Source organism: Oncorhynchus keta, chromosome 5 (assembly GCF_023373465.1).
Source record: "Oncorhynchus keta strain PuntledgeMale-10-30-2019 chromosome 5, Oket_V2, whole genome shotgun sequence".
In the NCBI taxonomy this organism is placed as follows: Eukaryota; Metazoa; Chordata; class Actinopteri; order Salmoniformes; family Salmonidae; genus Oncorhynchus; species Oncorhynchus keta.
The window spans coordinates 10,005,431-10,029,367 of NC_068425.1; the positions used below are offsets into that span (position 1 = coordinate 10,005,431).

Sequence of the window (23,937 nt, forward strand, 5' to 3'; positions counted from 1 at the left end):
CTTGTCAAAAACCTCTGAAGCATAGTACTGCATTACTAACAGGCAACGTCAACATATTGAAAGCAAGACAGATAAGTATGCCTAATCTCTTAAATCTCACATAACATTTCCTGTCTTTACCCCTCAACCTCAGGTGCCCCCTCCTGCAGATCCCAGCCCCGTCCCACTATAATGAAATGCAGGGTGGCAGACAAACTGGCATCTATGACCCAGCTTCTCCACAGCACAGCCCCATACATTACACAAGACAGTTTGTCAGGTAAGCAAGTATTCAGCGGTCGCTGAGGGAACTGCACGCTGCAGCCTTGACTACCCTGGCTGCCTTCACCTGAACCAGACTGGAAAAACTGCTGCCTGTCACGGCTGGCCTCGTCTGGTTTAAACAAACGAGAAGGGCAGCCAGTGCCCAGAAGGGGAATAGGGAGGTTGTTTTCATGTCTGAGGAGGAGAGCGCTGATGCGGAATAGCAGCTAAGACAGACGCTCCCTGGGCTCAGAGGGGGAGACAGGCAGCACAGCAGGCCTCTGACAGAGCACATTTTTATGGGAGTGTCTGTCTGCCGGAATGTGCGCTGCTCCGGGGCAGCGTGCTCACGATTTTCCAGAGAACACGGCGGCAGTTCTGCTTAATGTTCAGTTCACCTGATTTCTAGCCAGAACACCCAGAAACAGTTTACATGAATATGTACGGGATAGTTTTATTTTAGGATCTACATTTCAATCCAAGGTCAGGGTTGTCAATTTCATCTCCATCCTGTTGGACAACAATAAAATAGGGCCTTGTTCTTTCGCAACAGGGAGTATGAGGAGTTCAAACCCATGGGCGTGCAGTGCACACAAGTATCGGCATCTCTGATGTCTGGTAATGTGCGCTATCATCTCTCACCAGACCCTCCATCTATCGACCCAAATAGATTACACCCATTACGACTCCACAAGGCCTTCCCAATGTCCAGTAGACAATTTGTACCCCCCACCCCCCCCGGCATCACTTGGCTGAGAGCGTGTAGAAAATGCCTATGCATCCTTCTCTCATCACAAAGGGTGACCCCGCCCACATCCTCCACTAGAGTCATGCAATGTGCACTCTGCTCAGCGCGCTCTGGCAGCAAAAGTAACAGACCTTCAAATTACACAAAGAGGGACCACATGAGAATATGTGATTATTATAGCCTTGGCCTATCCTGTGTGCAAAAAGAAGTGGGTACAGGGATTGTGTGGTCCAGCTTGATTGACAAGAGTGTAAGGGAAAGGGAGATGCATTCAGTTGTACAACTGACTAGGTATTCAACTGAAATGTGTCTTCCGCACTTAACCCAACCCCTCTGAATCAGAGAGGTTCAGGTGGGCTGCCATAATTGACAACCACATCTACCATGCCCGGGGAAAAGTGGGTTAACTGCCTTGCTCAGGGGCAGACCGTCAGATTTTTTTCCCTTTGCCAGCTCGGGGATTCGATCCAGCAACCTTTCGGTTACTAGTCCAACGCTCTAACCACTTGGCTACATGTGCCATAAAGGTAGTGTTGTTTCCGTTGACAGCATAAATAACAATGAGCTACACAAGACAACATGCTGCAGAACATATGTTACTGCAGTACTGAGTGACAAGAGACTAAACAGACAAGACCACAATAGTAGAGTGACTGTTTTATATTACACTTGTTAGCCTGTGCGTGCACACAAAGCCCTCACAGATGGATGTTGTGACATTGTGTTTACTTTTTTTAAAGTATTGACAATTTCCCTTAAGTTGTGAAGCATGGCTCTGTTCCCTTTGAGTTTTAAATCTTCCACACCCTGATAGATTACACTTCCTTATCCGGAGTAGCTTGTGTGAGCTGCTAGTAAACACTGGACTTTGATAAGGCACTGTATTGCAATTGAACAACCCCAAATTATTGTTCCAACCTGAAAAACCAAGATGCTTAGCTTGAGTCAAATTGACACTGACACAAATTACACCAGGAAGTTCTGGCTATTAAATTCGCGATGGTAACGCGTCACATGTTTATTTCTGGATTTGGTGAGAACTGAAACTAACGTAAGCAACTAACTTTGAAATCACTAACATACTCATTCATTTCGCTAGCTAGAACTGAAATGAACAATTTGGGCACCAATTTGGGTAAGATAGATTTCACAATGCAATGGAGTAAAAGTTCATCCTTAGTGACCAGCAAACTAGTTAATCATAATTGATCGTTGTATGCCATCAATCACAATCTGACACTGACTGGTCTTATATTTGGCTGATGGCAATGCTAACGACATTTCTGTCGTTGATAACGTTAGCTAGCTAACCAGACGTTAACGCAGCGAGCGAAACTGGCTTGTTTGTGGTGAAAACAGGAAACACTTCGTTCAAGCATTGAAATCTGTGAAAATCCAACGTGGCAAATGTGAAATAAAAATATCAGAATTTAAACGTCTAGTTAGCTAGATAACATAACTAACTAGTAAACCTAATTAGCTAGTTAGCTAAACGTTAATCAACAAAACAAAAGAGCAAGCTAGCTAACGTTTAGTCTTTCACAATCACATCCACACAGACAGGTAACGTGCTATCTAGCTAATGTTAGTTAGCCTACCTGCCCAGGCATCACAAATCATTAAACACGCTAAAGAAATTTGTATTGAAAATGGAATGTATAATACACAAACATAAGCAGGGGACTGCGAATTCAAATGTTTGGTTACAAATATTTGTTCCCTTACCTTGTCCAGACAATTCACTTTTTCCGTGGGGTACACGATTGTGCCACATCTGCCACACGACGGATTCATGTTTGAGGAATGCTGTGTAGTCGGATAAATTAAACGATAAAAACAAAAATATCTGTCAAGTAAAAGTGTTCTTCCCAAACAATACGGGTCAAATTTGACGGCTGGATTGATCAAATCCCGCAGATTGTTGTCGTTCTATCCGCACAGCTGGCTGTCAAGTACACGAACCAGAGACGTAAAGCGCGGGCACGGCGCCTCTCTTTCCAATGCCGCGCTCCCGAGGAGAAAGGAAAGGGGCGGTCCCACAAGGAGACGCTTGATTTCAGAGGCGACGTTAATAATTGGATGAATCCCGTGATCAGATATCAATCTATGGAGATCGATCAGCGTAGACTATATTTGATACTGAAATCCAACGCAAATAGCAATAATCAATGCTTTTCAGTTGGTTGATTCCATGGAATGCGGAACTAGAATTATCACACCACCATCACTGGTCGTCACTAGTTACCACAGCCACAAAGTCATAAACTCCGCCTATTTCTAAAATGTATATTCTTCCAATTTGATTTTAAACCTAAACCCAACCTTATCCCTCAACTTAACCACACTGATTACCTTGTGTCTAACCCTAATATTCAATTAAGACCAACAAACTAATTTTGTGTTGTTATGAATTTGTTTGATAAAGCCAATTTTACTTTGTGGCTGTGCTATCTAGTGGAAACCACCATCACAGTGGAACAGGCGCACGACAACATCGTGAACATGACATACAGAAAATGTTTCTATAATACACGCCAACGCTTTTTATTCCACATGGTGATCATGCCATCTCCTACAATATGTATGTAGGCTGCTGTGAAGGCCTACATGGAATACAGTTGCAAATGAGTTTGGTTTGGGTGACATCTGCTGTCACAAATCAGAATTGGTTTCACTGGTCAGGATGCAGAGATTATAGGCCCACTTTGAGTTTTCTCCTTTTCTGATTGACATTATAATTAAACATTATTCATTCTAATGGCTTTATTCTTTCAAATTACTGCAAACATGATCCTCAATCTGGGGTTAATTTGGAAGGTCAAAGTCATGTATGAAGAGCATTGAATTGCCTCTGATCAATTTATGAAATACATTCTTGGCATACACAGTACCAGTCAAAAGTTTGGACACACCTACTCATTCAAGGGTTTACTTTATTTGGACTATTTTCTACATTGTAGAATACTAGCAAGACATCACAACTATGAAGTAACACATATGGAATCATGTAGTAACCAAAAAAGTGTTATACAAAATACATGTTATATTTTATATTCTTCAAAGTAGCCACCCTTTGCCTTGAGAGTGTACAAAGCTGTCATCCAGGCAACGGGTGGCTACTTTGAAGAATATAAAATATATTTAGATTTTTTTTAACACTTTTTTGGTTACTACATGATTCCATATGTGTTACTTCATAGTTGTGATGTATTGCTAGTATTCTACAACGTAGAAAATAGTCAAAATAAAGAAAAATCCTTGAATGAGTAGGTGTGTCTGAACTTTTGACTGGTATATAAAAAAAGCAATACAGGAACAAAACATTCAAACATGAACTGTACAGAGATTATCATTGAAGAACATCGTCAACTGGTCTTCGTTCTTGTCATGGAAGTGCAGGGATACAGAATCCTTTATCGTGTTTTTTCCATGGATGTTGATAGCCATAATGTATCACAGTTTATTCCAGTTACACATCCCATGGAGGTGTGTGGTAAATGGTGAGACAGCAATCCGTACCTGCTGAGAAACTTGGAACTCAACAAAGAAATTCTAGCAAAGCCTAAAAGTGGCCTCTTCTCATTTGTCCCTTTCCCGAAAACCTGAGTCACGGATGTGTACGAGAAGAGTTTAAGACTTTGTCCACCAAAAAGTATATACAATATTTTTGCCAACAAAGACAGGGACTATATTGAAGTGATTATTGAAAAATGAATGAACAGAAAAACATTATTTGTGTAATGGAGTAGGGAATGTGTGTGTAGCTCTAAGCTCTCTCCTTCCTCTCCTACAAACTCATTTTTCTCTCCTCTTTGAGTTGTTCCTCAGTCTGGTCAGCACTGTCCAGCTTCCATGATCCCCTCCTTCTCGTGACCTTCGACCTCCACCTCTGCGTAGTTGGAGTGGAATCGCTGCTTCCTGAACTTCATGGAGGGCCAGTAGCTGTTGCGTCGCTATTGAAATAAGATCAAACAGGTCATTGTTTTGAAAAGGTTAAAGAGAATGGGAGTAGAAGTCTACATCTAGCAGGACACAGACTGACAGAGCTGGTTGAATGTGAGCCCTGATAGTGTTACTAACCTGTAGGATGTAGAGTGGTGAGGCAGCAGAAGGATGAGAGTTGATGTAAAGAGCCAGCAGTGTCAGAGCCAGCAGTAGCACCAATGCAGCTACTACACCTACTATAACTCCTGTGTGAGCTGACCCGTCGTGTTGTCTCGGAGGGCCTGTCTTCACGTCTAACCAGGAAAGAGAGACAATGTACAATCAAAATCCTGTAACATAGCTCCATACACACAATTCAAAGGGAATCAAGATCCACCCACCTTTACCATTGTATAGAATCACACGTTTGGTGTTATATGCAGGAAGATCAAATGTAGGATCAGTTTGAATATTGAACAGTTAGGACTCAAACTGCTTCCATTGTTATTTTCCTGAACTCCATTTCTGTGCAATTTCTTTGCATGTTCTAAGAACACTCAGATTACTGTAGGCACTGGCTAAAAACAGACACTGAGCGCTAGAGCATTACTATGGCATCATTGTTCTTGCTCTGTTTAACACTGCTGCAGGCACAGTTGAACTCTGATACTCCGATATAAACCCTCCCAGGCACACTCATTTACACACTTGACTTACTCTCCGTGGCAGGGCCTTCTGGTAGGGGCCCCAGGGGTGTGGTGACCTCAGAGTCTGAGGGAACTGAAGGGTCAATAGAGCTGTCTGGTCCCCCCTTGGAATAATCCTCACAGGTGACATCTTTTGCCTGTCCATATAATGGATGGGAATTGTGGTTTTAACAGAGGAAGCTGAGACTGTGATTTACATTTGATGTACAGTACATGTAAAGTATGTGAACGTTCATTGACATTGTCCAATTCTACCTCTTCTGAACAGGCGTAGTCCAGCCACTCCTGCCTGTGTCTGTCCATTCCGTCTGAGCACCTGAAACAGACACAGATGTCAAACACAAAGGAACAAGGACTCCTTTATTCAGATAGAGACCTACACTCCTCTCCTGCTCACCTCTGGAGGACGTTGCACCAGGTACAGCCAGAGGTTAGGTTGGACGAGAGGCAGAGTTCACAGCTGTCATGCTGCAGACAGGCTGGACAGAGGGAGGGAGAGACAGAGACCTGGGTTTTGATTCTGTAGCGACATGATTGGCATTGGCAATAACATTATACTACGCTGTGCCTCTGACTGGTTATTGAGGATGACATGTCTGAGAGGCCTGTATGAGGGATAGAGATTAGTTGCTTACTAGGCAATGCAGTGAACTCAAAGGCAGAGTTGTTGGTGATCTTAGTTGTATCGATGTCCACTCGATGGTACTCGTAGAGCCGACGTTGGGCATCTATGTGAGAGATATCATTTCAGATAATTTTAGCAAAAGTCTTTGACATCAAAGACTTGCCAACCTGGATGTGGGTTAGGGAACCCTTGCTTCTAACCTGAGGATTGAGGGGAAGGCAGGTTCACCATGAATGCATCTGACAACCCTGCCTTCACTTGGTGCTCAGCAGAACTTATCACCTCCACTGGCAAAGGTATCTGAAAGAGCGAGAGAGACAGGTAGAGAAGAATTGACAGAGTGTGCCTGGCATTTAGATACAGGCATTCAAATACATTCAAATCAGAGACATGTTGTACAAGGTTCATAAGTGTGCATGTTGTAAGTCTCTCTCACATCTCTGTAGCTGAAGGTGATGGTCCCTGTGAGGTGCAGGGCAGCCTGGAAGGTGTATGCCCCCTCTGCCTCCCTCCCATGGAGTCTCACCCGCTCCCACTGCACCACAAACACCTCACCTGGGGTCAGTACAGGACAGGTCACACCGAGGTCAACCAAGGGTCAAAAGTCAAATAACAAGCGCTGTCTTAATGTCACTCTATGGCTTACCATTGTCCAGGTACTGCACAGTAGACTCCTTAGAGAAGCTGGGGTCAAAGTTGGCCATGAGGGGAGCGATGTACTGTGTTGCTGTCAGCATGCGGTGTGTGACCGCTCCCATGAAAATAAACCCTGAAGAAGGTCAGAGGTCAGGGTTCTATGGAGATGCATGCCAAGTGGCAACTGGTAGTTAAAATAGTTCACTCCTTCTATGTTTAACGTAAGTAACAAGCAGGAAGTAGAAAGGAAGAAATGTGATAAGTGGCTCCATCTGAGTTTGAACAACTTGCCATGTGTCGAAAGAATAATGAAATGTACCTCCTGTTGCTATGGTAATCTGCCTCAAATAATGTCCGTAGAAGGGGAAGTCAAATGAGAGGGCAACCTTCTGGAATAGGAGGAAGAGAGGGAGGGAGGGAAATTAAATGTGCATGAGCGTAGGTGTGTGTGTGTGTGTGTGTGTGTGTGTGTGTGTGTGTGTGTGTGTGTGTGTGTGTGTGTGTGTGTGTGTGTGTGTGTGTGTGTGTGTGTGTGTGTGTGTGTGTGTGTGTGTGTGTGTGTGTGTGTGTGTGTGTGTGTGTATCTAAGTGTATAACTCACCGCAGCCTGTCTGTGTGTATTGGACAAAATGCCATGCATTCTGACTTGGCCATGTCCTAGGTCATTTAGATCTACCCAGAGTTCATCTGTGCGCGGGTCATCGGGGCCAAAACTACGCCATGAGTAATACCTACCAGCGTCCTCCTGTTATGGAAACAGTAGAGGTGAGTGCAAGAGGAGAAGTTGCGGGATGAGATGGGAGAGATAGTATAATGGTGTGAGAGGGAGTGGAGATGAAATGTTATAATGAACAACAGAGTTAACAGTGAAAGCAACATTTGAATGCAAGCCCACATAAACAAACAAACACACATTCTACATTGAGTTCCAGTCTCCAGTTTATTACATAGTAGTATCAAAAGAGAGGGATACTAAATGAAGAATGCAGGGTGCATACTAAATAAGTTATGCGGATACGCTTTTAGAAACCTTAGGATATCCTTGAATGTCTTGGATTGTACATTTCAGCAGCAAGGTTGAACTGATTGACTGCAATTTGATTTGATCTACATTGTTCAACTCTTTTCAATATACCCTCTGCAGTCTAATGCGTTTCAACATTGATTTGTTTTATATATAAGGCCAGCAGGGAGCAGTATTCTACCACCACAACTGGAACAAGTGAATCTCGCATTGACATACTGTACGTACACATCTTGTCCACACTAGTGTGTTGTTGGACAACTTCCCCAGCGCCACTCACCACTAAGTGTGTCATGTTGTCTGGTAGGGTGTCGATGGTCAGTCCTCCTCCCAGTACTTCCCTGGCCACCCTGGCGTCACCCAGCCACGGTTCTCTGGGGGTCCTGTGTGATGGCCTCTCGTCATGCTGCTGTCCATTCACATGATACCGCATCGCTGTCCAAAACACAGTGAGTCAGTGACACAGATCAAGTCAGTGTCAATCAGAAGGTGCATGTCGGAACCCACTCGGTCACATTATAAACAAATCAAGCATCTGCTTTAGGCAGAGTTGGGGAAGCTACTTCAAATTACTTCTCACGGTTGGAAGTTAAGCTACACTAAAGCTAGCCTTAAGACAAATATAGTTGACTTAACTAAAGTTACTTTGCTAAATCTGAAATGTCATGGACTACAAATTGGAAGAACAGAACACTCTGGAGTCAGATGTTAACAAAATGTATAATTTAGCCCATTAAACACAAATCAGTTTAAAGTGAGAATTAGGCAGGTCTTATGCTGAAAAAGAAAGGAAATTCTTGCCTACATCACCCATATTTCCTTTTTGCAAAAAAAACTTCAGTAGGTAGCTACACCCATGGCAAAACAAAAGTCATTCTCTTCTGAAAACACTACCAAGATTAGAATTTTGCTAAACTATCACAAAGCTAATGCAAAATGTAGTTAAATTACTAGTTGAACTACATGTAGTTCACTACTCCCCAACCCTGGCTTTTGGTTACTGCATAATCCTGAACTGAGTGTGTATTACTCAATGCAATGGTTTGGATATTGTGGGCTGAAAGTGAACATAGCATTAACATATCTCTGGCCATGAGGGAATGCTGGCATGCATTTCAACTTTTGAACTCCTTTTTTCCTACAACTGCACCTGCACCTGCACCTGCACGCACCCATGCATGCACTCGCGCACACACACACACACACACACACACACACACACACACACACACACACACACACACACACACACACACACACACACACACACACACACACACACACACACACACACACACGTAAGACGTGTGTTGGCTGGACCACAGTCTAATCACAATACAACAAACTAGAAAGGCCTTGAGGATTTCTTGTTTGTCTGCCGCTTTGCTTTTCTCTCCTCCTCCTCCTCCTCTCCTTGTCTTGCATATCCCACGGACTGCAATGTTCTGTCTCTTGGATCCAAAGTTGTGAGCAGTTCCCAAAGCTACTTACAACACAGCATATGTTCCACAACATTCTGCTAAAACATTATCCAAACAAATAACTCAATGTGGATTTGAAATCATCTGGGATTAGGAGGGACCAATCTCTGAGGACCTCCGTGGTTATCAGATAACACATGTGGGGACATCACTCTGCTTGAGGCCACAATGCATCTGGTTATTCTGCTTCTCAGGCCGGAGCCATATAGAGATTTTGTGTTTGGAAATTACAGAAATTACCGATTCAACAAGAATGCATATACGATTTCATCCGTTTTCAATTTTCCATGTGTGGCCGTAGCCTCATTCAGGTTTTGATTGCACGTTGTGATGTAGAGCCCCCCACTGGACATTTTGTTTAGTTGCGTCTGGTTGGTTTTCTTTCAAAGTACTTTGAGTAGGGGGCTGAAAGCAGAAAGTGTTTTGTTCGGTTTGGGACATTTCTCAGTGCAGTCTGGTCATGATCTGTTGCTGTCATTTTTGTTATTTGTTTGTTTATCGCATGGCAATTGCTTGTGAGTTATTGAGATGGTTAGTTGCCAGTTCATCTACCTAAGTCAGGAGGTGTTTTACATGAGTGGTGCTGGAGATGTTGTCTATGTGTGGTGCTGGAGATGTCTATGCTAGCTAGATTCCATTGTTAGTTCTGCTGGCCTGTCGCCATCCAGTGTCATACAGATGCTGGCTAGCATTGGTTGCAACATCCAAGCCTTCTCGTTTATGTCAGCAGTGTTGTGTTTTATGTGCACAGAACATTGCCCATGCGTTAGATTTTTTTATTGTGCGTTTCTGTATAGAATACAGTTGCGAGATAAAGTTGTACATCAAGCTTTATTTTCAAAATTTGACTGCTGACACGCACATTTTTGAGGGATTGTATGAATTGCACAAATGATCAAAATACTAAAATATACAGTTGAAGTCAAAATTTGACATACACCTTAGCCAAACTCATTTAAACTCAGTTTTTCACAATTCCTGACGTTTAATCCTAAAAAGAATTGCCTGTCTTAGGCAAGTTAGGATCACCACTTTATTTTAAGAATGTGAAATATCAGAATAATAGTAGAGATAATTATTTATTTCAGCTTTTATTTCTTTCATCACATTCCCAGTGGGTCAGAACTTTGCATACACTCAATTAGTATTTGGTAGCATTGCCTTTAAATTGTTTAACTTGGGTCAAACATTTCAGGAAGCCTTCCACAAGCTTCCCACAATAAGTTGGGTGAATTTTGGCCCATTCCCCCTGACAGAGCTGGTGTAACAGAGTCAGGTTAGTAGGCCCCCTTGCTCGCACACACTTTTTCAGTTCTGCCCACAAATGTTCTATAGGATTGAGGTCAGGGAATTGTGATAGCCACTCCAATACCTTGACTTTGTTGTCCTCAAGCCATTTTGCCACAACTTTGGAAGTATGCTTGGGGTCATTGTCCATTTGGAAGACCCATTTGTGACCAAGCTTTAACTTCCTGGCTGATGTCTTGAGATGTTGCTTCAATATATCCACACAATTTTCCTCCCTCATGATGCCATTTATTTTGTGAAGTGCACCAGTCCCTCCTGCAGCAAAGCACCCCCACAACACAATGCTGCCACCCATTTACATTACATTTAAGTCATTTAGCAGACGCTCTTATCCAGAGCGACTAACAAATTGGTGCATTCACCTTATGACATCCAGTGGAACAGTCACTTTACAATAGTGCATCCACCCCCGTGCTTCATGGTTGGGATGGTGTTCTTCGGCTTGCAAGCCTCCCCCTTTTCCTCCAAACCATCGTTATGATGGTCATTATGGCCAAACAGCTGCATCTATAGCTCTGACTATGAATTTGAGAGTGGTTACATTTCTCTAGACCCATCCCTCAGCCTTCAGAAGATAAAACATGAGGTTAGGTCAACTTTGAATATTAACAATTTTTCTTTTTTGTTATATGCATTGGGCTATTTTGTGTATTATCATCAAATTGAATCAAATCCAGTTGTATTGGTCACATACACGTGATTAGCAGATGTTATAGCTGGTGTAGCGAAATGCTTGTGCTTCTAGCTCCGACAGTGCAGTAATATCTAACAAGTAATATCTTACAAATTACACAACATATACATATGAGATGAGTAATGAGATGAGTAATGCCAGATATGTAAACATTATTAAGTGACTAGTGTTACATTCCTTAAAGTGGCCAGTGATTTATAGTCTATGCCTATAGGCAGCAGCCTCTAATGTGCTAGTGATGGCTGTTTAACAGTCTGATGACCTTGAGATAGAAACTGTTTTTCAATCTCTCGGTCCAAGCTTTGATGCACCTGTACTGACCTCGCCTTCTGGATGATAGCGGGGTGAACAGGCAGTGGCTCAGGTGGTTGATGTCCTTGATGATCTTTTAGGCCTTACTGTGACATTGGGTGCTGTAGGTGTCCTGGAGGCCAGGTAGTTTGCCCCCGGTAATGCAATGGACAGACCTCACTACCCTCTGGAGAGCCTTACAGTTGTGGGCATAGCAGCTGCCGTACCAGGCAGTGATACAGCTCGACAGGATGCTTTCAGATGTGCACGTGTAAAAGTTTGTGAGCGTTTAAGGTGACAAGCCAATTTCTTTAGCCTCCTGAGGTTGAAGAGGCTCTGTTGTGCCTTCATCACCACACTGTTTGTGTGGGTGGTCCATTTAAGTTTGTCAGTGATGTGTACACCAAGGAACTTGAAGCTTTCCACCTTCTCCACTGCGGTCCTGTCGGTGTAGATAGGGGGGGTGCACCCTCTGCTGTTTCCTGAAGTCCACGATCATCTCCTTTGTTTTGTTGACGTTGAGTGAGAGGTTGTTTTCCAGGCACCACATTCACAGAGCCCTCACCTCCTCCCTGTGGGCTGTCTCGTCATCGTTGGTAATCAAGTCTACTACTCTTGTGTTGTTTGCAAACTTGATGATTGAGTTGGAGGCGTGCCTGGCCATGCAGCCATGGGTGAACAGGGAGTACAGGAGGGGGCTGAGCATGCACCCTTGTGGGGCCCCAGTGTTGAGGATCAGACCCAGGGCCTCAAGCTTAATGATGAGTTTGGAGGGTACTATGGTGTTGAATGCTGAGCTATAGTCAATGAACAGCATTCTTACATAGGTATTCCTCTTGTCCAAATGGGATAGGGCAGTGTGCAGAGTGATGGCGATTGCATCGTCTGTGGATCTACTGTGGCTGTAAGCAAATTGAAGTTGGTCTAGGGTGGTAGCCATTAAATTCAGTTACCTTTTTGGGTACAGGAACAATGGTGGCCATCTTGAAGCATGTGGGATAGCAGACTGGGATAGGGAGATATTGAATATGCCCATAAACACCCCAGCCAACGTTGACAATCTCACTTATTGTCAACGCCGTCATTACATGATGAGTTTTTAACTGATGAACTTGCTTTCCCGATTCAGACAGCTTCAATGTTGAGCAACTTTTAGGAATATTTCATCCGACTCTGAAAGAGGGGGTGTGTTCATGACGTCACATTTACTATATGAACGTTACCGCACGTGTTGTTGTTTTTTTTCAAACGGAGTGTCTCTTCTAAACCTACATTTGGGAACCTTCCTGTACTGTATACATTTAATGTTTTGTCTCTTGCTTTCAGTAGACGAAAGGACGTTTTCGAATATTGGTAGGCATATGGTAAACAAAAAAGCAAAGAGATTCCATCTGTGAATCTCACTCTTCCCGGTGGAATCACCACGAACATGCCGTGGTCAGCACGGCTGCTGCAAATTCTCTCTGAAAATAACTGTTGTTGAGCAGATCAAACTGACTTGGGTAACAGGCGGGTAGTAACACAGTCTGCAGTCTGGTCACGTTTGGATTTTCTTACTAGATCAGCGAGAGAAAGAGATGTTTGTTGTAATCGTATACCGTGTGTGATAGAACTCCAACTCAGAACATGGCCATTTTTGGTAGCCGATTTTGTTGTTGCACCGACTGGGTGGAATCAACCCTGGCTGGCACAAACAGGTGTTCATTTCATATAAACTGCCCTTTTCTGAGTCAAATCACTTCATTCATTTAAACTGTTCAGAACGTTTAGGTATACTTAACCCTAAGTGAATAATCTGGTGCTTGACAAACACTAGCCAGCAGTTTGTGTCCGTGTGGCTTGTCTCTGACAAATCTGAAAAGAAGCCTATGTTTAGTATATAAATAGAACGCTAAACCAAACACTGAAATAACCTGCAAGTGGAATGTGTGTTGGCAATGATCTGATTCTATGGTCACCACAAGTGTTTGTGTGGGTGGGTAGGAGACATAAAGTAGGTGTTAAAATAGGTGATATAACCTATCGGTTAAGTTGGCATACCTCACACACTAAAATTAGTAGACTGGGGGAAAAAGACAGGCCAGCTGCTCAAACCATGAAAGTGCATTCATTCACAACACCTAAAAAATGTGGTTCTAGTGATCACTTCACCAGCGATTAGTGATATTCTATCCAAAGCCCTCATCAAACCACGGCCACAGGATGAGTACTACTAGCAATGTGTTGACCATACTGGCACCACCCATATTTGTCTGGGCTCATTTTGTCTGATATTTGCACGCACTCCGAATACGATATTTCTTCTTGATGTGCCATCTTTTGTTTCATTACAGCATCAATGAAACATGACTGCTGAATATGGAGATGGGCGTTGGAAAACAGACTGCATAAAATACAAGGTGGTCATTGTTATAAGGTGCCTCTTATGGTATGTAAAACATAGCAACAGCAATGCATTGCCACAATATGTATAGCTTTATTCTATCTGTGATGGTCTGCATTGCAATGAGTGGTCATGTTTTGGAAGGGAGGGGTGTGGAGGGAGCAGGGCTGTAGTTAGCCAGCTCTGATCAGTTCAGTGGTCTAGAGTAAAACTCTCAAGGCCATCGGTCATTAAATCACTGGCTTATCACCAAGCCAACAAGAGGAGCCTGCCTGTCTAGAGGATTCTGATAAGAGGGCAGGAGGTGGAGGAAGAGGTCTCAATTCGGCTTGTCACCAAAAGCACTCACAAACTTCTACAGATGCACAATCGAGAGCATCCTGTCGGGTTGTATCACCGCCTGGTACGGCAACTGCTCCGCCCAACAACCGTAAGGCTCTCCAGAGGGTAGTGAGGTCTGCACAACGCATCACCGGGGGAAAACTACCTGCCCTCCAGGACACCTACACCACCCGATGTCACAGGAAGGCCATAAAGATCATCAAGGACAACAACCACCCGAGCCACTGCCTGTTCACCCCGCTATCATCCAGAAGGCGAGGTCAGTACAGGTGCATCAAAGCAGGGACTGAGAGACTGAAAAACAGCTTCTATCTCAAGGCCATCAGGCTGTTAAACAGCCACCACTAACATTGAGTGGCTGCTGCCAACATACTGACTAATTTCTAGCCACTTTAATAATGGAAATTGATGTAAAAAATAGCCACTTTAAACAAAGCCACTTTAAACAATGCCATTTTTCAGTAATATAATGTTTACATACCCTACATTACTCATCTCATATGTATATACTGTACTCGATACCATCTACTGCATCTTGCCTATGCCGTTCTGTACCATCACTCATTCATATATCTTTATGTACATATTCTTCATCCCTTTACACTTGTGTGTATAAGGTAGTAGTTGTGGAATTGTTAGGTTAGATTACTCGTTGGTTATTACTGCATTGTCGGAACTAGAAGCACAAGCATTTTGCTACACTCGCATTAACATCTGCGAACCATGTGTATGTGACAAATATAACTTCATTTGATTTAAAGGACTGTTTGTGGTAAAGAGTCACTCTTCTATCCAGACTGTTTTGCATGTGTTCCGTCCTGCTAGTAGGATGATTGCTGAGAGAAGGGAGTGAAGAGGGTTTAAGTGCAGCTAAGGTTCATACTCAGGCGATCAGGGGTTTATCACTCCATCCTATTTGTAAATCGTAAATGTCTTATTTTGTCTACGTTTATCGTTTGAGATTCTTACATGGTATGTTTTTATTGGCTCTAGCCGAGGTCTATTTCAAAGGAAATGTTCAGTCATATATATTTTTTATATCACTAAAACATAATGACCCCTATCTTGAAAGCATGTACTACACTGTCCAACTGGATGCGCTAAAGGCTCTTACATCCCATAACTGATATAGATCCTATAAATCACTGTAAGTTAAATTCCTATGCATTCTTATAGCCTGGTCCCAGATCTGTTTGTGCTTCTGCCTACTCCATTGTCAAGACAAACATATGTTTGGCATGACAATTCCAAAAGGTGCTTCCATGTACATTAATTTAGCAGACACTCTTATCCAGTGGCGCTTACAGGAGCAATTCGGGTCTATGTGCCTTGCTCATGGGCACATCGGCAGATTTTTCAGGTAGTCAGCTCGGGTATTCGAACAAGCGACCTTTCAGTAAGTGTCCCAACGCTCTTAACGGGCAGGCTACCTACTGCCTGCTTGGCAAGCGAGCAGAAACAGACAGACTAGCACCAAGTCTAGTAATTATACGGCATAACTCTACAGACTATTATACCCAGAGCAGGGGGAGAACAATTAAATACTACAAGAGGCTTCAAGTCGAGATAAGGAGTATATAGAGGGCTGTGAAGGAAATGGAGGGGACTTAAGGGCAATTAAAATGCTAAAAGAGTGTGAGAGGCCTGTGATAGTGGGTAGTGTCACGAGGGAGATTTGGTCCTAGATTGTTTTGTATCCTTGCTCTTCTTTTTGAGGAAAAGTACGGGGACCGTCTCTGCAAAAGAAAATATCAAAAGTCCAATTGGATCTTTGGTGTCACGTTTTCCCCATAGACGTATGTTTTTGCCAGCACTGCAGCATGTTTCTGGGGAAATGAGGTGTGGTATGGTTGGTGATGTAAAACATATAGGACCATTCTATTTCTATGGCTACAACATCCAATTCTCTTGTGAACCCAGTTCCAACACAGTTCTACAATCCAGGGTCATCTCCCCAGATGGGAGAGAGAACATACAGAGCCAGTTGAAGACTCAGGCATATGTGACTATACTGTTCTAGAATGTCTGTTTTTAAAACCAGCAGGCGGGGGTAATAAATCATGTATTGCAGTGGCTCCCAAACTTTTTCACTCTGGCCCCCCTTCCATCATTGGCGAACATCCTGTTGAGTGTTCATGTGATATCTGAGTTAATTTTTTTATTTTTTATTTATTTAACTAGGCAAGTCAGTTAAGAACAAATTCTTGTTTACAAAAGGCCTCCTGCAGGGGATGGGGGCTGGGATTAAAAATTAAAAATACATTAAATTAAAATATAGGACAAAACACACATCACGACAAGAGTGAGTGCCTCAAACATTACAACAAAATCAATGGGCAAAAAAATCGACCACATTTTTTTTTAGCTAAAATGGGTTAGTTGATCTGGACATTTCAGACAAGTTATAAATATCTCTCTTAACGTCTGCGATGACTGACATGACAAGACGAAAACTGTAGATGCACTACCCAATTTGGTGCCTTCTACTATTACAAGTTTTTAAAGGTATGTTGAAAGCCCAACTGACTTCCCCCCCCTGCCGACCTCTCGACCCCACAGTCTGGGAACCACTGTTGTATTAGAATGCCTGATGACAGAGGAGAAATAGGATATGACAAGTGAGAATACCATTATAACATAAACACCTCCTCTGTTATAATATAAGGCCCACACTGAGTGTCTGGCCTGCTGAAACACAGGAAACTGTCACTTAGTCACAGACCTCAGGCTTTCCTTTCATTTGATTTTAATTGTCTAAAACAGAGGTCAGGTCTGCAGAAACACTACACCACACCCACATCTCAACATGGTCAAGTTTAAACTACAACTCATAGGCCGATAGACAGTCAAACAGTCTTCTGGCCTGAGCACTAAAATAACCCTGATGCTAAGAAACCACTCAGCCCATATTTCCAGGCCGGTTTCTGTGAGTGGTCAGTCAGACCGGGGGTGAGAGGGCACACCCTTTCCTGCATGGGAGCAGCTGCCAGGGCTAGCCCAGGATCAGCCGGATGCCACACTAATTCCACAGATCAACTCAATGTGGCCGATCATATGAATATGACTGCCTTCTTTTTTACATTTTTTGCACTGACTCTATGCACACTCACTGAACTCTACACACTCACTGAACTCTACACACTCACTCCCACTGACATTCTAGCACATGCACTTAATTTACTCACATACACATAACACACACACTGACACTCTGTTATCATATATCCTGATGCCTGGTCACCTTACTCCTATACATTGTAAATATGATATAGACACTGACTCTGTGTATAGCATACTTACTTTGCAGTGTTCTTGTTTCTATTTCCTGTTTTTGTTCTACTTTATTTTATAGCACTACATTGATATTGGTTACTGCATTAGGAAATAGCTTCCAAGAAAGGCATTTCACTGTACTTGTGCACGTGACGATAAAAGCTTGAAACTACAAAACCCACAGCAAATGATCATTGATACCTGAATTAAAAAGTGAACTTTTGACCTAATATGGCAAAAATATTGCTAAATATTTTCAGCCATTCTTATGGATTATTGAAATGTACGTTGATTATTAGGCTTTGTGACCAGGTCATGGCGTTGCCTGCAATTTTATACCTAATTTCATGCAATTCAAATGTGATAACTAATGCCCATGAGGCGCAGAGAAAAAGTATCAGTTTTACACTTTGTGTATTCTATTATTCTAACTCTCAACATTAAGTTGAGACCCAACTGAGTTCCTAAATATATATATATATATTTTGGTCCGCAGGCCTACAAAAAGGGCCTGCAGGCCAACAGTTGCCCATCCCTGCTTTACACTGACACATACTGCATGCACACACACTCACTCACTACAGCTGCAGTGGTAATTGTAGGGTCAGAACCACAAGAGGAACAACCACCATCCAGAATGCCAACAGAAAGTGACTGTGAAGAGTCTGAAAAACTTGCATCAAGCAAATTGTCCTCACGTTATAACTTGAACACATTACTCATATCAGTCAAATAAGACTTGGCGGGTGGCATAATACCCAAAAACGTATTTATGATAAAGCCTATAAGGTAGCAGGTGTTATGCTGAAACAAGAGATTTTACATTTTGAAAAAACACCAAGATCTCTTCTATGAAAACAAGAGAGCAGTGATGACCTCACACTTCCTTTGTTATGGTGAAACCCAATCTCTCAGTGGATGAGGTAAAGGAATTAATTCTGGTTTTCATTGTACGATAAGACAAAGCCCATAACGAACTAAGTCAGGCAGCTCAATGAAGATCAGTGCTGAACCATGTCTTATTCCCCAATGCCAACATCACACCTCATCATCCAGAAAATCACTTTCTTTAACTCTGCCAAAGAATCGCTAAAGGGCAATTCTACCACTTTTCAACCTCCTTTTCATTATTTCCAGCACAATATTTCTACATACGTGAAAATGGAGCATTTCTATGCTTTGTAGAAAAAAAAGATAAAGTTATAATGTTCTAGCCGATGACACCATTACATTTAAAACACTTAATTAAGAAACGGTGATTTTCAAACACTATGAGATGCACAGTGACATGGGAGCAATAAAATAGACTAGAAATAAGATTTTGAAAATCACTGTTTTAATTTGTTTCTTTTAATCCTACTCTGTGATGTCACAGATAACCATTATTTATTTTACATTAGTTTATTCTCTTTTTGACCACAGATCATAGAAACGTGACGTGAACACGTATGTAGACACTGGTATGGTGCTGGAGATAATGAATAGGATCTTTGTCTCCCTCCCTGCTCCTCTAACCCTACTTCACGGATCCTTCTGTTCTCTTGAAACTTGCCAGGAGTGTCTTTATCGATGTCACAATGACCCTTGCTGTTGCAGATCAAAATCTCCACGACAGTGAAATCACATCTGTGGATGTCAGCCACACAGATATTTAGTATATCCAGATTTATCCATTCCATTTTTTTCTGTTCAGGCTTGGCCCCAGTATGGCTGGACCAGACACAAGTCATTTGTTAAGTGGAATTCTCAACAGGACAAAGAACAGAGAGCCAAGCTCTGAGGTCAGCAGCCTCACAATTCATTTTCATCCCTCAAACTGTGTTTTCATAATCTGGTTTAGATGCTGCAGAAAGCTCTCGAGGGGTAGCTCCACTTGATCCTATTTCAAACAGCTTCTTTTTTTTACACTGCATGTAAAAAAAAAAATAATCTAATTTTATGCTGTGTAAGATAAACACAAAAATCAATTAATTTAGCTCAGTGAAGAGTTGTTGTTGTTTTGAAGGTGGTAGATAGTATCAGTGAAGAGTTGTTGTTGTTTTGAAGGTGGTAGATAGTATCAGGGAAGAGCTGTTGTTGTTTTGAAGGTGGTAGATAGTATCAGTGAAGAGTTGTTGTTGTTTTGAAGGTGGTAGATAGTATCAGGGAAGAGCTGTTGTTGTTTTGAAGGTGGTAGATAGTATCAGTGAAGAGCTGTTGTTGTTTTGAAGGTGGTAGATAGTATCAGTGAAGAGCTGTTGTTGTTTTGAAGGTGGTAGATAGTATCAGTGAAGAGTTGTTGTTGTTTTGAAGGTGGTAGATAGTATCAGTGAAGAGTTGTTGTTGTTTTGAAGGTGGTAGATAGTATCAGTGAAGAGTTGTTGTTGTTTTGAAGGTGGTAGATAGTATCAGTGAAGAGCTGTTGTTGTTTTGAAGGTGGTAGATAGTATCAGTGAAGAGCTGTTGTTGTTTTGAAGGTGGTAGATAGTATCAGTGAAGAGTTGTTGTTGTTTTGAAGGTGGTAGATAGTATCAGTGAAGAGCTGTTGTTGTTTTGAAGGTGGTAGATAGTATCAGTGAAGAGTTGTTGTTGTTTTGAAGGTGGTAGATAGTATCAGTGAAGAGCTGTTGTTGTTTTGAAGGTGGTAGATAGTATCAGTGAAGAGCTGTTGTTGTTTTGAAAGTGGTAGATAGTATCAGTGAAGAGTTGTTGTTGTTTTGAAAGTGGTAGATAGTATCAGGGAAGAGCTGTTGTTGTTTTGAAAGTGGTAGATAGTATCAGGGAAGAGTTGTTGTTGTTTTGAAGGTGGTAGATAGTATCAGTGAAGAGTTGTTGTTGTTTTGAAGGTGGTAGATAGTATCAGTGAAGAGTTGTTGTTGTTTTGAAGGTGGTAAATAGTATCAGTGAAGAGTTGTTGTTGTTTTGAAAGTGGTAGATAGTATCAGTGAAGAGTTGTTGTTGTTTTGAAGGTGGTAGATAGTATCAGTGAAGAGTTGTTGTTGTTTTGAAAGTGGTAGATAGTATCAGGGAAGAGCTGTTGTTGTTTTGAAAGTGGTAGATAGCATCAGGGCAGGAGAATGGGATGCATCTGCCTTTCCTCAAGGGATTCTGGAGCAAAACAAAGGTCACGAGAGGAAGACAGTCAGCGAAGAGTACTAGTGAAATCAAATAGGAAATGGGAGCAGAGATTTGGCTAATAAGGGTTACAGGATTTATTGAAAAGTGAGGAGATCATAGAAAGAGGAGTGCAGTGGTGGGACAGTGGTGGAAACAAATCTAATTACTCAATCTCTGATGAAAGGCTTTACATGGCTAGGAGGAGAAACACATCGCGATGCATCCCCCTCCATCGGTCCACAGGCATTCCTGTCACACCCCAAGCACTCAGAAATGCATACACTTTCAACACACACATACAAACACACATGTAATATGTCATTGTTGTACTGTATCTGTGTCTATACTGTTGTTCAATGTTGTGTCTGAAACGTTTTCCCCCCTGCTGCTGTGGGACCAGGTGTCTTTTGAAAAAAAATAATATTTTATCTCAGTGAGAAAGACCTGGGTAAATAAAGGATTTTAAAAAACGCACACGATTCATCAAGCTACCACCTTTTTTGCCTACATTCCCCAACAGTTTCTCTCTCTCTCTCTGTCTGTTCACCTCTCCTTTCCCACCCTGGACCGCTTGACTTTTAGGCTAGCAGAGTGGCAGGGAGAAATACGTCCAAATCTAATGTTAGGCAGAAGCTGTTTTGTGGGATTGTTATTCTGAGTCATTTGCACGTTTCTGGACCATGGTGTTTTTTTTATGGTCACACTTTCATTGCAAACTAGGAACTAACTTTTCTGCACAAACAAAGAGTATAAAGGTATGCCCGTTTCCAAACACAATCATGAACCTGTACCATTTCCCTTATATAAGTCAATTAGTGAAAAACTGTGTCTTCAAAGACATCTGTACGTAGGTTATTGATGCCATGAAATACAAAATAAAAAAGAATGCCATAACGCTTACAGCGTTACTTTCATGTTAAATACAAAAGTTGCTATTATTCCATGTGATCATAACTTGTTGTGACATCTTAGGATGGACGTGGGAGAGTCATGAAGGGGAAAGAGAGATGGACAGATGTAAATTACATATGTTATGTAAATAAAAGAGGATTCTGGAATTTAAAAAAGGGAGAGAAGCGCCTGGATGAGGTGGTATTTTGTACGGCAGAAAGTACAACACCCGAGTGACCTGAAGAGAGGCTGCGTGAAGCAATGGGGGCTGCTGGTGGGAGGGCGGCTCATAGTAATGGCTGGAACGTAGCGAATGGAATGGCATCAAACATGGAAACCATGTGTTTGATGTATTTGATACCATTCCACTAACTCTGCTCTAGCCACTACCACAAGCCCATCCTCCCCAATTTAGATGCCACCAACTTCCAGTGGTATGAAGAGAGTGATGCATGGGGGAAATGAGGAGAGAAGGAGGGAGGAGACGACAGGTGAAAAAAGGTGAGGAAGTACACTGAGACAAGAGAATCAGGATGGAAAACACAGGAGAGGTAGGGGAGAAAGAAAAGCTTACCTGTTTGTTGCTGAGCCCAAACTCTCCCCAACTCTGCCTGGGAGAGAAAGATGAGCAGCAGCACACTGAGACACATGTTGTTCAGCAACAACAAAAACACACAGCTCTCTCTTCACTCTCTCTTCCTTCTTCTCCCTCTCTTCTCTTTCAGCCACAGAGTTTCTCCTGGTCCCAGTCACCCTGTAGCTCCCTCTCCTCTCCCTCCCTCGCGTGCTCTCTCCACTTACACACTCTCTCTCCCTCTACAGCACCCTCTCAATGCTGTTCTTCTGTTGCCATGGCGATGACAAAGACAGAGGGATGATCAGGCGTAGCAGCTGAGGAGATGAAAGTGTTCTCTCTCTCCCTGCATGTCCTGCCTCTCTCATGTTCTCATCCTCTTTGCTTTGATGTGCCCCACTCTCTGTCTCTCTCCTTCCATATTTGGACTTGGATTCTAGTGAAATCGTCTGGAATCACAGTGGGGCCCTCTCTCTTATCTCTGAGGGAACTCAATAGTAGATGCCATGCCATCTCCTTGCCTTGGACAGTGATATAGTGCCTTTGTGTTCAGACATGGCTGCTGCCGAGAATTAAATGAATGCAGTAAAAACAGAACAATCTCTTCCCGGAATCTGTCTACTGACCTTCTGGTTATAAACTGTAGTGAAGAACAAGCGGTTTACAGTGCTTCTAACCATACAGCCACCATACCAGATAATTACCACAATGACAAATACAGGTACTGTGCATAAGCACTTTAGTTTTGGTTTTCCATGCCCACTGCTATTGAACGTTGATCTGGTCAATACAAAACAAACATATTGTCTGAGTACTTAGCATACGTTCTGTGGGTCTCATGAAAATAATTTCCAGGCACATGCGACAGCAGCTCTGCCTGTTATACTGCTCAAATAAGCTTTCCTTTACACACACTGTGTGGTCGTCTCCACCATCACTCCGCTTCTCTCTCAGCTGTTCCATTACAATCAGTTCCACTTTGAAAAATCAGGCTAGAGAACGCTGGTGAGGAAATGACAGTTGAAACTTTTCAAGATTCACTGCTGGAAAATGTAGCCTACATACTAGGGCTAGGGACATATTTAGTAGGGCCTGATACTCCGAATGTCATTGAACATTGGAATGTTACAATAAAGCTGACTATTCTCTTGCACAATGAAAAGATCAATCTCGGTTTTACTGTAAACAGATTTCTACGAGCATGTTCTGAATGAGCTCCCACAATTTAATTTGCTTACACTGGTCTCTACTGGTCATCTGGGGAATTACAGCAGAAATAGAGGGAGAAACTTGAATTGTAAGTGACTCACATTATGCTGCGGGTCATTCAGCCTTTTCCACGAGTTAGTCAGATTCAAAGAGGTCAATAACATGTTGGATCTGGATGTAAAAATACAAACCTCCGAAGAATGTTCTGCTGTTCCAGTGTCATTCACTTCAACCCAAACTATTTCTCATATTCAGCTCCTCTCCTGTATTACAAACACCCACTCAGTTCTGTACTCTTTCCCTCTCATTTAACAAAGCTCTCTCTCTCCATCTTCCTCATTCACTCTTTTTTTAGTAGCCCTCTCCCTGTCACCCTGTCTCTCTCTCTCCATTTTCTGTTCCTCTTTCATGTGTCTGTACATCTGATCCTCCTGTGTTGTGCAGACGGCTGGGTAAATATTGGCTCTGTGTTCTGGATGCGGTGTGTG

General features: G+C 42.5%; 2 protein-coding genes across 5 annotated transcripts in view; both read right to left on the bottom strand.

Moving 5' to 3' along the window:
* Positions 1 to 3,027, bottom strand: part of LOC118384481 (LIM and SH3 domain protein 1-like) — a 36,586-nt gene extending 33,559 nt beyond the window's left edge. Inside the window, exon 1 of the mRNA XM_052518683.1 lies at positions 2,717 to 3,027. Coding sequence (XP_052374643.1) covers positions 2,717 to 2,785 — 69 coding nt within the window. The 5' untranslated portion in view covers positions 2,786 to 3,027. The remainder of the gene's footprint in view (positions 1 to 2,716) is intronic.
* Positions 3,028 to 4,225: 1,198 nt separating this feature from the next.
* On the bottom strand, positions 4,226 to 23,763 carry LOC118384484 (plexin domain-containing protein 1-like). Of its 4 annotated transcripts, XM_035771068.2 has the most exons (14): positions 23,641 to 23,763; positions 22,241 to 22,277; positions 8,188 to 8,342; positions 7,485 to 7,628; positions 7,203 to 7,272; positions 6,894 to 7,016; positions 6,684 to 6,802; positions 6,448 to 6,547; positions 6,258 to 6,350; positions 6,020 to 6,101; positions 5,878 to 5,938; positions 5,633 to 5,759; positions 5,072 to 5,229; positions 4,226 to 4,944 (listed from the first exon to the last, which is right to left on the bottom strand). In XM_035771068.2, exons 3-14 carry the CDS (start codon positions 8,338 to 8,340, stop codon positions 4,825 to 4,827), a joined length of 1,350 nt encoding a protein of 449 aa, XP_035626961.1. In that variant the 5' UTR covers positions 8,341 to 8,342; positions 22,241 to 22,277; positions 23,641 to 23,763; the 3' UTR covers positions 4,226 to 4,824. The 4 variants fall into 4 exon arrangements, with proteins under 4 accessions (XP_035626961.1, XP_035626962.1, XP_035626959.1 ...); XM_035771069.2 differs by lacking the exon at positions 22,241 to 22,277 and having other exon boundaries at positions 23,641 to 23,751; XM_035771066.2 differs by lacking the exon at positions 23,641 to 23,763 and having other exon boundaries at positions 22,241 to 22,537.
* Between the last annotated feature and the right edge of the window lie 174 nt (positions 23,764 to 23,937).